At 36.1% G+C, this 15,848-nt stretch overlaps 1 protein-coding gene across 2 annotated transcripts in view; it reads left to right on the plus strand.

The window, feature by feature from the left end:
• Positions 1–14,595, plus strand: part of LOC140151384 (uncharacterized) — a 47,440-nt gene extending 32,845 nt beyond the window's left edge. Inside the window, exons 2-3 of one of the 2 annotated variants that reach the window (XM_072173704.1) lie at positions 800–883; positions 4,914–8,099. In XM_072173704.1, coding sequence (XP_072029805.1) covers positions 800–883; positions 4,914–4,984 — 155 coding nt within the window. In that variant the 3' untranslated portion in view covers positions 4,985–8,099. Of the gene's footprint in view, positions 1–799; positions 884–4,913; positions 8,100–12,715 lie in introns of those variants that run through there. The other variant, XM_072173703.1, reaches the window with a different exon arrangement.
• The last annotated feature ends 1,253 nt before the right edge of the window (positions 14,596–15,848 follow it).

Below are 15,848 nucleotides of genomic sequence, written 5' to 3' on the forward strand. Positions count from 1 at the left end.
TCTGTACTCTAGAGTACACCAGTGCGACCGGCATAACTAGGCAGAATAACCAGAATATTCATGTTATCATGTGATTATTGGGTGAAGATTATTCTAATTTTTCTGCATATTATTATATAAATGATACGTTTATCATCATTTAGCGGATTATTACAAGGGAAGACAGTGTCCATCTTATAAAGTCAATGTCAACATATCATTCCTCTAACCTTCTCACGTGATCAATGACTTGTAACCAATATTGCATGCATATCACTACTTCCATTAAAGTGTCTAGTATGGTAACCTAAGTCTTTATGTTACACCCATAAGGTACATAACCAATATCTGCGTCTCTTCATATCGTTTCATAATTATCTCATTTTTACACAACTCACGAAACTATAACTTTATATAGTCATATTTAACCGTCGTGCCGAGTCATAACTAGTCATCGAATGGTGCGAATATCAATAAATCAGAGACCTTGTGAAGATATCAATATACGCCAAATCGAATAACATGAAAGGTAAGAAAACACGAAATTAATGGACGGTCTCAAGTTTATTGCATCATGGATTGCACCGTGGGTAACTGCATCGCATTCTGGGTAACCATGGTAACTTGTATAGCATACTTGTAATTTGCACTGTATTCTGGGTAATATGCATTGCATTTTCGGTAATGAACTTTGCACAATGCATACTGGGTAAAATACATTGCATCGTGTTTTGGGAATGATTAAATATATATTGTGATTGATGAGTGCATGTTTTTCATCAGGAATATGTTTACCTTTTAAATTTTACTACACCTACAGCAATATTAAAGCAAGCGGAGAAGAGAGGAAAAACAGGATTTGCATCATTTGACGTCTTAGGAATGAAGATCCCCAGCGTTGGAGGTGGTGCCAAGTTATTTTGAATGCCGAATTGCTGCTTTAGCATGCAGACTAACAGCCCCTGCTTACCCCTGCAAACAGGTGTTTGTTTTGTTAGGACAGCTGCCAGTCCTATACAATGGCATTTCACAAATAGTTTGCTTTGGCACATTCTTTCTTTATCACCTTTTGCACCTGTTGTTAATATTGTCGTAGTAACTAACCTGTGCATGATAGTAGAATTTGTAATATATGTAAATTTATGTATGTATTCTCTGAAATCTATTAATCCGCCCGGTATTGATAGAAATCGCTAGGTGAACGAACGTTAGCGTGGTACGTTAACACGTGATGTCATTAAGAGTGCCGATTGCTTGAGCTGCGTCACGTGACATCGCGCGTTAAACGTACCACCTTCACGTTTGTTTACCTAGTGCTATATCTAGTACATTTAGGAGGCTGCTGCCGCGCAAGAACTTTCTTTCTCGAGATGGAAGTATCCCTAGTGGTCGTTTCCTTGCAATTTTACGGCAATATTTTCAAACTTGTCAATAAATACGATGAAGCATAAATAGCAGCAACCAAAAAAATCAGTATTTCAAGTTTAAAAACAGACTTTTACCAATATCATCCCCAAGGCACAGTTTCTAACTGAAATGTTCTTCAGCACTTTAATAATCAATGGAGCTTTCCAAGAAATAGATCCAAAATTTGCAGCAAGATACTTCGAATACATCTTGCAAAAAATGTCAGTAATAAGGAGTACACCCAGAACTAGGGACATATAATTGATGAATTTCAAATGAAACATGATTTGAAATATATTGATACTTTCACTTTTAAATCAGCTTGATTAAAAATTATAAGTGATGCAAGATATTCCAAGTAATTTATCAAGATGACCTTTACCCCCTAGAGTAGTATCGATTAGAGCAAAAAAAAGGCAGTAGTATGGAGTTTTCGGTACATCCGGAAACCTTTACGAATTTAACCTTACTATTGACACATCGATGTAAAAATCGTTACTCTGTACGTTGAACTGCGCAGTACCGATATGCGCATCTGTATGACGTTTTAGGGTTAAATTACAAAACCTTTTGGGATTTAACGAAACGGTCTATTAGCAATATGGCTGATGAACTCACGTTTCCTATGAAACATGATTTGAAATATACTGATACTTTCACTTCTAAATCAACTTGATAAGAATTGATCAATGACGCAAGTAATTTATCATTGGTTCAATACACCAAGTTAACCTTAACCAAGAGCACCAACGAAAATATAATCAACTTTATTAAAGAACATTTTTCCTGTTTTGTAGACATTTTGCAATCAAATGCTCCTCCAAATGAGGAAACTTCATATCAATTTATCAACTGCAGTAGAAGGTTAGGTAAATTTGGTCAGTGTTTTATCCCAAGCAAGTTAATTTGTTACTTTCCTCAGTGGATACAAGAATAGTTCGTTAATCTTCGGGGAATAGGGAAATGTTTCGTTTGAACTGCTTACGTTTGATTAAAATATACGCTTCCGTGCTGGCATAATTAGATCCCGTTCTAGTTTTATCAATGCTCTACATGTATATCGGTTTCTTTGTTTCGTAGAATTAGATTTGTATGAGTAGAAAGAAATCCCTAACAGCGTCACTTGTTTTCTTTCCTTTGTTCTAAATCAGCCATTTCAGTCATTTGTAACATTTGGGCTATTCCTTTTGAAATCCATACACCCCTAACGGAAGACATGACCTTAATCTCACACACAGGGGGTGTAGATTTCAAACGGAATCACCCATTTAGGAAACCCCATTTGATATCCACACTCCCTGTGTGGGATATTAAGGTCGTGTCTTCCACAGGGCATTGTATGGATTTCAAGTGGAATAACCCAGTATGGTTCCCCTCTGGCCCTAAACCTGTTCTCCTTCCAGATATCATTTGCACCATTACCATTCATTGTCTTACATTATCTTCGCTAATAAGAATCGATTAAAAGAACCTGAAATCGATAGTTTTTAACATGGGCAAAATAAGAAGCCAAAGTTATGTTCAAAGTGGAAATGAATCTGGCAAATGTGCAAATGCTGTAACTTTTACAAGTGCGTATTTGTATAAGAAGCGGATTCAAAACACACTTATCTGTTAAACGCACCATACTTGTATCGATTGCAAATCTATTCAAATGCTGCTTGTTAAAGGACAATGAATGTGTCTTACTCTTTCAGTCACGCAATTTGAGAAAAAAGCGTGGAAAACCGAGCTGTGTATTGTAATCGCTCTTTCTGCTTCCCTGCTTCTATTATTCAGATTCTATTGTGATGGAATACCGCGTGCTCTAGATGCTCCTTAAGTTGCAAATTTAATGTAGTTAAATACTTTGTATGTATCCGCCCACTTATTGCGTTATTGTCCACCCACTGTTCAAAATGTGTGATAAAATGATTGTTTCATTAATGCATGTGTGGCCACAAAATATTGGTGAAGAAAAATATTAAAAACCACAAATTCAAGGTTTGGGTTAGAAATTCACTTTTAGGCAGTGAATGTCTAGAACATCTAGCCACAACATTCAGAAACTAAAACCATACACAATATTATATCAAATACATATTACGGCGGAGACTTAATTAATTAATTGATCATACGGATGTTAGAAGTACAATCTTTAACATTTCATGTTATTGAACCAAGAGAAATGTCATCCAATTCCGCATAGTCATTAATAAAACTTGATGATTTTATCACACCGACGCTAATATTGTTTTTCAGTCCTTCCGTGGCTCTAGATTAGTTTGAAACCACAATGCTAAAAAACAAAAGGTCGTTGGTCTGTAATGGCAGCGCTTCCTTGCTTCGCAGCATAGTCAGACTCTTCCATTATAGGTTGCCATATTAATGGGACCCATTTGATCTGTGAAAGGAGTATTTCATGATCCTAGCATCCTCATTCAGTGACAATTTTAGTAGATATCAACGAAAAAAGCAAATTCCTAAAATACCAGTTGATTTGCGTTTGCGAGTTATGTATGATTATGTGTATTATACTGCTCCATAGGCCATTGTTTTGGTACACAAGAACGACACCTACAAATTTATGTAGCCAGTGAGAGGATTCCAGTGGTATAAAAGTTTCAATTTTTTATGAAAATTGAGGGAGGAGGGGGAGTGAGGTTGTGGATCACGCAATGTCCCTTTAACACAGTTACTCGCAACCTCTATCTATAACATTTAAGAGGTTGCCACCCCATGCTTGCGCCTTCGTGCTTACATTGGGGAGTAAATTGGAATAGTTAGACGGGCGTATCACAACCTCACAATTGCCGCGAAGTACGTTTCTGGTGCTTGCTGGTATGATTGGTGGTTTGCCACACAATGGTCGGCATAACATACCCTAGCAGGTCAATAAAGTTAATAGCCTACACAAAGAAGTGTCATGTATTGTTTCAAGGAACATTTGACCTTGTAAAATACCTTATAATGGAAGAATTTGACTGCTACCGCTATCCTAATCTATTAGTATCCTAGCATTAATAATATTATTTTAAATATTAGGATGAATGAATAAGAGCTTTAATTAATTGATAGTATTCAGAAGGCAATTTCAAAAATAACACATTAATTTCATTTCAACTTGTGATTAGATGGTCACGATGTAGTATCCGCATTTTAATCATTGAATCAATTTTGGTGTCATTTAGCGCAATCAAGTTAAGAGCATGAATTCTTCTTATAAATATCATAATGATAAAAGTGAGATGTGTATAGTTTGTCACTCTCATAGCATGGATGCAATCTCATTGTAAACACGTATTGCATTTATAATGCCGAATGCTGTTGTCATGCTTTCACACACGACACTTGTTATTGTTATGCATAACATAATTTCTAGTTTATGATTGTTCTTATAAAACCAATTTCCTTCTTTCAATCTCAATCAAAACAATCTCGAGTGTAAAACCTAATAGTTTTAATAAAGAATGAGTACGCATGATGTTTATTGTGTTTGTTTAATACAATTGAAACTAATACATAACCTATTTGATTTTTAATTTCAGACAAGAGGGCGACATTTCCAGCATTCTATTCACTTGAAAACAAAATGAAGCTGCCAGGTGGCCGGAAGTAATGGGAATGTCGGGAAGTAATTATTCTCTTTTACCGACCTTGAACTCATCATTAGCTATTATTATTTCGTATTCGTTCCTTATATACACACAGCTATCGCACCACGTCTCATGAGTAAGCGGTACGACACCTCTAATAACTTAGAGCGGCTGAGAACATGGAGATTTGGAAAAGCGGGAAGAAAATAAACTTTTTAAGAACTTTGGTGGAAAAAAAGACATTATATTATAACAATGCTAGTTTATTTGCTACAAACAACAAAACTTATACCAAGAGTAACCACAAACCTTTTAATATGGATATTTCAATTTGTGTCCAATATATCTATTGAATCGATTAACCAATTTTTTATTCCCAAAATGGAAATTAGTTGATTGATAAATAGAGGCACATTGAAACGTCGATATCATAAAGTTTGATTTTCAATATCACAAGTTATATTTTTGGCATATTGTACTCTTTGGTATCATCTGTAATGGATAAATGCTGTCTCTGCGACCGAATGGTAATATTTATGGTTTCATAAAATGATGTGAAACTTTTAACTAACATCATCAATATCTAAAAACTGTAATGATACTAACTTATTATAGGAAAGACGTGTAAGTCAAGATGATATCAGAAGTAGTTGAGATTGGGCAGCAATTTTTCTTAATTTCACCAATTGTAATAACAAAGAGAGATGATTTGGTACTTAGTTAAGATGTTGATGTACATGCAAAATTGCATTGTGTTGTGTGTTAATCTGCGATGAAAATTTTGTTTGATAGAGATCCACCTATTTCCATCCATGCCGTACAATAGAAACAAAAACATCATTAGCTGCACTACATACAATGTAAAAGGAACGAAAACGATGATTATAATTCTTCACAGCACCCTCTTTTTTCAAAATATATTTTTGTATTGCTTTAACTTTTGTTCCTTTGCTAAGTAAAAACACACGCACAATATATTTTTTCTGTAACTGTAGGATTTTTATTTTAAAAGTTTCTGGTAGAATGAATGATTTAACGTTTTTGTCAATTGTTTCATTTTTATGGATGCTTAGTATGGTGTTTAGAAAACTCTTACACTGGAGTATTCCAGTTGAAATCAATACACCGCCGTGGAAGACATGACCTTAATCTCCCACAAAGGGAGTGTGAGTTTCAAATGGGTTTACCTGAATGGGTGACTCCATTTGAAATCTACACTCCCTGTGTGGGAGATTAAGATGTATGGATTTCAACTGGAATTGCCCATTTGACCTGTTTGCTCTCTGTAAATTGCTGAACGGGGGATTTTTAAGATGTAAAAAAAGAAAGTTAAATCTCCTTAACTTGATTTTATGTACACAATAAATGTTGTAACTACTGAACCAAAAAATAAATGTGTGTAAATAATTACAGTACGTCTTGTAATTAGAATTTTAATGATGCTTTTAAGGAGAGATAATGATCATTAATTGTACCACGTTAAAACTGAACTGATTTTACATATTGAACTATATGCAGTTATAACGTATGTTGTACAATTTTGGATACATTAATAGTTTATTGTTACGTTGTGATGTATTGTTTTACGCGGTGAGATTATAACACGACTCAATGGTTCTGTTAATATGTTGCGTAAATCCTTTCAACAATACAAGGACTGATCAATATTAATGCCGGGAATATTAGAGCAGGTTTGGGAATACAAACCTTTTCTCCCGAAGCCTATTATTACCTTTTTTCACACAAATGTGTCAATGTATACATTTGTGAAAAGTGTGGACACGATTTTTAAAGGAACACAAAGAATACATGTAATTGTTCGTCCGAAAATTGTGTAATCCCTCTGTTAATATTGAACATTCCCTTGTGCCCTTAGAAACATTGCGTTAGCAATATACATTTTATTCTACCAAAAATACGTATACATTAATCACATCACTCGATATATTCTAACTCTGCAACATATTGTTTCGATCATCAAATTATAACATAATTCTTGACATAAAAGAATGATTATCGTAAATTATCCATAAAAGTGATTCAAAATACCTCTGAAAGTTCCATACCGATGTTGTTATGTTTTCACTGTACCGTCAACAATAAAGCTTATGTTGAAATATCGCTTGATAGGGTGGAAGTGAGATATGGTTTTACAAAATGTGCAATAGGTTTGAAAATTAGATTTATATACTATATGTGCAATTAATTGTAATCTGTGCAAATACTAATATTGAGGCCACCTGCGCTGTAAATAAAAATTAATCAATATTGATTAAAAAGGTGAAAGCTCAATAGATTGAGTCACTTAATAATCAAACTGAGTCGCTTAACGTTGATTAACGTTGAGTAATTAGTCCACATTGAGTAACAAGTGACTCAATCTGCTGAGCTTTCCTCTTTTTACGCAAAATTGAGTAATTGTTATTTATAATGTGGTATTAATAAAATGTTTTTCAATAGATTCTGCTATAAAGTGACTATAGTGTATTGCTATAATCAGAGGCTCATTAATATGGACTTGAAATCCCTGTCGGATTTGAAGATGATCCTAGGGGTATGTCTGCAGGTGTCACGGTTCCTATCAATTTGCGTTGACCAAGTAATGATATGAATAATTATGTCATACAGTCCGGTTCAACTTTATGTGGTTAAGCGTAATTTGAATTTAATAAGATAAAAAATTGTCTAATCGTGCAAAAAACATCGTGAAATCTAATTTGGACTCGACGTGTCTGAATGATCAAATTACAAATAGATTATGAACTATTTTTCTCAGGAAAGTTTGGTATTGTTACGCAATGGGTACCGACATACACTATAACCAAAACAACGGGCATTGCCATCATTGCTCAGTTGATCAAATCTTAACACCTATATACAAGTCACTACCTGAAACCGTTGAAAACTTTAATCTATTTTGAATATAACCCTTCGATAACTGAAGTATCTGTACAACATTTAATGACCTTTAGTTCCTTCTAGAGTTACAAAACTCTACCTTTTCCCCAAGTTGCGTACTATTTGAAATAGGGGAAATTTAGACTGTAAAACACTGTCAAATGCATTTTATGTTGCTTGTGTATCTGATGATTTTTTAATAAATTACAATCGCTCTTTATGATTTGCATGCAACTCAAACGGTCGTGTGTCTGGTGTGTTCCTTGTGTTTGTCAGTTAGAGTAACTAACGACATTAATATATCTCAATATTATGCTCATCAAGATTCATGAGCAAAGTGCAAATTCATAGTTCTCGTCCAATAAAACAGTACTCAGTGGAAGTCTACCAGCTCTCTTTTCAACACTTCCATATCACGTAGTTTCTTGACAGTACTTTGTCCGTAATTATCTCTAACATGATTCTAGTCCATGAAACACTTGAAGTAAAAGACTGTCTTGCCTCAAATGTGAGATTATAATTATTATAAGAGATATATGACGAACTTATTTCCAAACCGTGTTAAGTCCACAAACCCATGTTACTGATTTACCTGTGCAATATTGCAATGGGAGGTATTATAATTTCAGTTGAATGCACCATTACAAAGCAAACAGTGGATGGATGCACAGTAACAATACTGTGTGTGGCTTTGTTTCCCAAATGAGAACAATAGTCTGCATATTGTTATGCAGCATTGTTATGGTAAATAATAGCTTGTTGATGGCACAACTCATTGTTGCTAATGTCAAACTTTTTAAAGTAATTATGATCGTATCACACAAGTAAATGAGACACGTGGGGTTGTGGACTTCCCAGCAAACACACAACGTTTTCGACATCATTCGCAAAAGGTTATAAAAGGGTGTCAGAAAACGTTTAAATGTCGGGTTATATAAAGGGTATAAAACGTTTTCATAACATTAAAACACATTTTTGGACAACCTACTGAAAATATTTTAACCTAATGTTATTCAAGTGTTGACAAAATATTTGGCAAAAAATGTTTGCAAAACATAAGTTTACAATAACATTTTGAATTTTTTTTAAATGTTGTTGTAGTGTGTTTTCATACAAAACGTTTTAAAACATTTTCATGACCTTTATATAACCCGACATTTAATGTTATTAAAACGTTTTTACCTAAACCAAAAACCAAAATATAACTTGTTTAAAACGTTTTTAAAACATTTTTGTGTTTGCTGGGTTAACACGGTTTGGAAATAAGCACTTCATAAGAGAGTGCCAAATATGGGACATGTTATGACAATGGCTGCACTGAGTTAATATCATCATCTCCCCATGACTGGAGCAGGAAATCCACAACATCAGCCAAGGTATGCACATACTGTATCCAGTTCATGTGCCCTATATCCTTCACTGTGGGAGATAACTTTCTTTTTTAATTATTTTTAACAGATACGGTCAATATTCTAAAGCTTTATCCAAATCCAAGAGCAGAACAAACTCTAGTCATTTATGTGGATCCAAATTATATTGGCTTTTGCCTTTTGGACAGAATGTGATTTCTTGATGTATACGGTTCTAGACTAATTCCATCACTCGTCTACCGTGTCTACACTGCGCAAGTATTTGTGTTATTCTTGGTAGTGACGACTGAATAATTTACAGTTCATATTGTGGCGGACTCATGAAAATATTCTCGTCGCCTTTTGTTGTGCGCCATAGCGCGACTAGCGACGCCCGTGTACCGCACCTCGCCGTTGTAACAAGATCGCGCTCTGAAGTTCTAAAAACAACAAAATCGGTCAAAAGGTCAATTTGGACACAACTGTGCATGATCTATAAGCCACAGGAATCCTGTTTTCCCAGTCGGCAATCCAGACGGTTGACGAATGAGGGCAGTAGTCTAGTACAATTCGTGGTTTCCAATGCAGCAAAGGTCAAATGTCTTTCCATTTAGCATTCTTCTGGGAATGTAAAGTGAAATCAATGTCATTAGATGTATTCGCCGTAGAAGTAGTGACGTAACAGGATTATTTGCCATAGCAATAGATGAGTACAATTTTTTGTATGTTTTGCCCTACACTACAACTAGGCTGCACTCATCGCCTGATGTCTGTTTATGTGTGCAATCATAGATTAAATACAATACCGCTCTTTTCAATTACACTAATCGTACAGGTGTGAGTGATGTCAGCATAATTTGATAGAATTACAATCCAGGGGCCCATTTTACTCAACTTTACGAGGCTTCGTAAGTCTCGAAACCGTTCGTAACTTAAACGAGTCGTAAGTTTCAATTCACCCAACTTACTTACGCGCCGAACAGTACACTTCGTAAGTAATAGGGATTTACTACGGGGACCCTTCGTAAAGTTCGTCTAGTATTGGGTATTCGAAACACTTTACGAACGGTTACTTGAGTTACGAAGAGTGAAATGTTTATTGAAATGGTCTTTTTGCCTATTCTTTGATAATCAATGGTGCGGGACAATACATTCAAAAATTGTATTCACCTATCGCTATGGTAATTAATCATGTTACAACACTAATTCTCCGGCGAATAGCAGTCGCATTCTACCCATGACAACCCTGGGTGACAACAAGTCTTCACAAGCACCTCTTAACTAAACCGCTTAATAAGTGCCATACAGTCTAGATGGCGCTTTACAGATTTTATACTAGACAAAGATACAAAAGATTTTTTTTTCATTTAACACTGTCAGTATTGGAAAAATGTTCTAATAATATTTGATCTAATATATGAAATTTCACACACAAACATTGTCGATGATGAGATCATTAATTAGAGATAAATAAGATTATTTAATCTGTTGGTTAATTTTATGGAAATTAGTGCTAAAAATAAATCTATCTATACGAACTTCAACAATTTTAAACAAACTTGAGACTATTTTGAATTATCAAATAAACAAAACAAAAAAACGTTCCAGGAAGTAAAGCAATAGGAAACGGGGGAGTACGGTATGTGTGTGGTAATATGCTCTACGATTCAAGCAAGGAAATTGCAGGATCGGTAAGAAATTTAAATTCAATGAGAAGACAAAATTTTGGTCAAATGCTTGACAAAATTTCGTATTATTTGACAATTCGATTTTTTATACTGAGAAAATTGTGTAATAACTTTTGAGTTGCCTAACCAGTTAATGTCAAAAATTACAATTTTACAGTTCATGTTCTGCCAAAAAATGGACTAATGCTTCTTCGTGTAATCCAACATGACCTCAGTACTGTTGGTGAACATTAGTCTAAATTAATTTTATGAAAACAGTACTTTAGCAAACCGGGAACCCGACGTTATAAATTCTTCAAGACTTCGACAGCTCTCAAATATTAATAATTTCGACAACTGTAATCTATCTGTCAAAACAGAGGAGACAAATAGAAGTAATGTGTGTGTTCTTGGGGTGCGTTTGCATGACTGTTACTTCCGAGTACTTCAATATACCAATACACTGATACAACGAGGTCCTTGGACCTAAGCACGGGTCCTCGAATTATACTTAATGGGTCAGAAATGGCAGCGCCGATAACCTTTCTATGTTATGGTAAAATGTAATTTCCAATGACTATTACGGTAGGCTTTTACCGTTATTGTGGGACTTGATTTGATAACAGAAGACATTTAGACTTCGATTTTGTCTGTGTCATTGTTGAGATCTTCGGAAATATGCGTGATGTAAAGGGGTTGTCCTCATGGTGTGGGGTGGATTTGTGTATATTGGTATATTTTTGTATAATTAAACAATATCAATGCTTTATTTTACTTTCAATTTTCAGCCTTTGGTAAAGCGTCCTCAACGTCATGTAAAGCTTGTTTAAGAGAATTGGAAAATGGTTTAACAAAGCGTTCTCCTCCATCCAACCCTTCAGTTCTTGACTCTTTCGGGCGTCAGAGACCTCCTAAAGCAGGACGATAAATGGCTTCAATACATTGTGCACTTCAATTTGGAAAAGAGAAGATCTACTCAGAAGCAATAGCAAACCCCGTACTTACAAATAGGAAGTTTAGCTTGTCTTTAAAAGACATAGAGGCTTTTATAGAGGCTGTTTCGTTGCTTCCTTTTTGCTTCAATGTAAAATAATTCAATATTTATTTTTATATACAACGCTTTTGACTACATTTAAGATTCAAGCAATATTTTATACTAAAACGTCAAAATCTGCAGCTAATCAGTCCCGCCAAAAACCGCACGTCCACGAAATCATTAAATGGATGCTGCAACATTGAACTGAACACCATTACAGGCGGTCGTGGCCACGATCGGTACAAATTTTGAATTAACCATTTTGATTTTTAAATATAAAACTAAAACAGTCTATAAATGAGGTATATTATGTCAAAATCTTTTGCCATCCTTAATCCGCTGGAGTTCAATTTTTAATTATTAACCGACTATTTAGAACGGGCTTTCAGCCTGGTTTCGTCAGCCTCCTACGTCATATGACGTGTGGGTACGTCTGCACTGACTGGACTATTTACTGTAGCTCTGTTAAATAAACTTGTAATTTAATTTTACATTAAATTAAAAATTGAAAAACTGTAATGAATAAGGTAAAAATAAGTTATTATAAAACACCAGCTGTCCCCGTTTGATCACCGTAATCGACATGACTAATTAAACGTTTGGGGTGAGTATGTTCCAAGTAAATTGGATGAGGATACAATGCTACATGACGTTGAGGGCGCTTGTAAAAGCAAACTGCATAGACAACGTAGTCTGGAGCAAACTGTCAAAATTATAAGCAATGAATTGAATGACAAAATTTTCGCGACAATGTACCTTTTCTATAGTTAACTTACATTTCCTATTGCATCCTTTCATTTCCAGCTTTACAAAAAAGAACGCCCTCATCGTCAAAATGTACATTGTCCTCGTGTCCGACCAGAAAGAATTTGGACGCAGAATTTCAAATAGAATTGCCAAATGAGAAGCAGCTGCTTGAAACTGAAAAACGCGGAGCTCCTTCGTGTACTGGAATTCCAGGGTTAGACATACTTGGCTGCGGTGAGGCAAAACGTGCTCCATCAGCAATACCTGGTCTTGATTTACTTGGTCGGGTACGCAACGGGAAACGAGGAGCTCCCCCTTGCACGGGATTATATCATTTAGATATTCTGGGTTGTAGAGAAGGAAAACGCAGCCTCGAAGAACCAACTTTTCAGTTCCCTGAAAGTGAACAAGAAGACCGGGATAAACGTGGCAGATGCACTGGTATACCAGCGTTGGACATACTTGGGTGCGGAGAGGCCAAACGTACTCCATCAGCAATACCAGGTCTTGACTTACTAGGTCGAGTGCGCAACGGAAAACGTGGGGCTCCGTCTTGTACTGGTATACCAGGTCTCGATATCTTAGGTTGCGGTGAAGTGAAACGCGCGTCTCGGGCACCATTGTTTGACCTACTTGAAAGTATGAGGGAGGCCTGGGAAAAACGTGGGGCCCCTTCATGCACTGGAATTCCTGGCTTAGACATTCTAGGCTGTGGTGAAGCGAAACGTACTCCACCAGCAATACCAGGTCTTGACCTACTTGGTCGAGTGCGTAACGGAAAACGCGGAGCCCCATCTTGTACTGGTATACCAGGTCTTGATATCCTAGGTTGCGGTGAAGTAAAACGTGCTCCTGGTGCATTATTCCATGACCTATTTGAAAAGGTAAGGAGGCCACAGAAAACGCGGTGCCCCTTCATGCACTGGAATTCCCGGTTTAGACATTCTGGGCTGTGGTGAAGCGAAACGTACTCCACCAGCAATACCAGGTCTTGATTTGCTAGGTCGAGTACGCACTGGAAAGCGCGGGGCTCCGTCTTGTACAGGTATACCGGGCCTTGACATCCTGGGCTGTGGGGAGGCAAAACGTGGCTCAGAGATTGCAAGATTTGAGCTACTTGAAAATCTTCCGGAATCTTCCCAAAAACGTGGCGCTCCTTCATGTACTGGAATACCTGGTCTCGATATTCTAGGGTGTGGTGAGCCCGGTGAAAAGTGAAGTCTGTATAAAGGTAGAAGAACTTGAATCCCAGGACTGACTTTAAATGGGTAAATCATAAAAAGTTGCGTTAACTGTTAAAAGACATCTCTGCCCGAAGTTGGTTAAAACGTGGTAAACATACTCAGAGTAAAATTGAACGATAAAGTAAGTGTGATCTGAATAATTATGAGATGCTCGTCAAATAAATGTTACTTCGTCAGACATTTTCAGCGATATTAAATTGCGTGCACGAAAAAGGAACCATTATATCATGTATATTGTAAATGAAAATAATTGTTACGATCGTGACCTGTTGTAGAAAAATGACAATGGTATTAATATTAATTCTACAAACTCAGTGAATAAGAATATTATTGTAGATTTTTGGTTTATAATGCGAAGCGTGTGATTACCAGATTTTGCATGCGAATTTTGTAATATTTTGTTAATAAATAAATGATTTATTTATCACTTTATCTTATATGCATCGATAAAGTTAAAGTTACCCAGAGCTTCCTAAGCACACAGATCCTTTGTTGAAGGAATATCATGAAACAAATGCAAACTTATGATCTTAATTCGAAAGAGTAATATGTACATTATAATCAGGGAAGATCCGGCTTCTACGAAAAAAGCTAAAACGTACCATTGTAGGGCTAAAATAAGATGTAACCTATACTGGAATACAAAGTACGAATAAAGCTATCCATTGTGAGCTATTGTGGCGATACGAGAAGCTTAGTATGTATTGGTGTTGTTTTCTTTGGTAGTTTCACTCGTAATGCATTTAGGCACTACATCCAATTTGGTCCTATAGAACTATCGGTGCCCGGTTAGGTACCGATGACTCTTAACATCACTCCCGGTGATGTAATAAATTGTGTCAAGCATATTAATTAACAGTTGCAAAGTGTTTATGTTTTTCATATAAATAAAAAGCAAATGCACTGTACAAATGTTCAGGGTACGATAAAAGGAACCATCGGTACCTCTTCGGGCCCCGATAGCGCGATAGGACCAAAAAATGCTGTGCCTTATTTGTATGTTGTAATATAGAGATTGTGGTTTACCATTTGTAGTTAGTATTTGCCTTTCCAGGTTACCTTTACCTGAAAAAAAATCATCAAGTCGTAAACCGCAGGGTTCAAGTTGTATTGGCAAAAACTTAATCTGAATGTATGTGATTGTCTCTACATCTGTAACACAGTGGGTCGTTCAAACAGTAACCTTCCTTTACATTTCATAGTTTGTCTGTTTCAGCAACTCAGCTACGTATTGAATTATGTTCCTACGGTTGCATCACATCTAAATAATCAACAGAAAGAATTTGCCTCTGAGAAACAGAAACTAATTATCATATCGTTTTGAATTCGGCAGACGGCCGAATCCGGATTCGGTTTTTTGGTAAATTCATTTTACGCATGCAGTATTTTTTTAATTAGAGAAAAGGGGATCAATGGTTTACCTATAGAGGGCAGCATATCATCGTCGACCGTACGCGCGATGCACCGTTAGCTAACCCTGTATGCCGCCCTCTTTTGATTACTTATTACACTATTATCATCTGATCTCCGTTAAAAAACTGATATGCTGCTCTCTATTATGTAAAGCATTGACCAAAAACCAAATCCGGATTCGACTGCCTGCCGAATTCATAACGAATTATATTGTCTGATCTGTTTCTCATCTCCGCAAAAAGAGGGGTTTACACTTATAGTCCATATGTTGGAGCTTTTGCCAGTTATAGTTTGTTTCATTTCTGATTATTGCTCTAATGATATAATAAGATTCTAGGGAGTGTAAAATTGTCACCCTCGCGCAATTCTAGATTTCAAGGTCATTGGATAAAAACCGCCCGAACAAATGCCAAAATATTCCTTTGGTCACGTAGATTCAGAACATGTATAATTTGACCTTTCTACGACGTATCCTTCCCAGGTTATGAGCAAAAGGGTCAAAGGTTCTATAGGGGTCAAAACCGAACTCAAAC

The sequence above is a fragment of the Amphiura filiformis genome, chromosome 4 (genome assembly GCF_039555335.1).
Source record: "Amphiura filiformis chromosome 4, Afil_fr2py, whole genome shotgun sequence".
NCBI lineage: Eukaryota > Metazoa > Echinodermata > Ophiuroidea > Amphilepidida > Amphiuridae > Amphiura > Amphiura filiformis.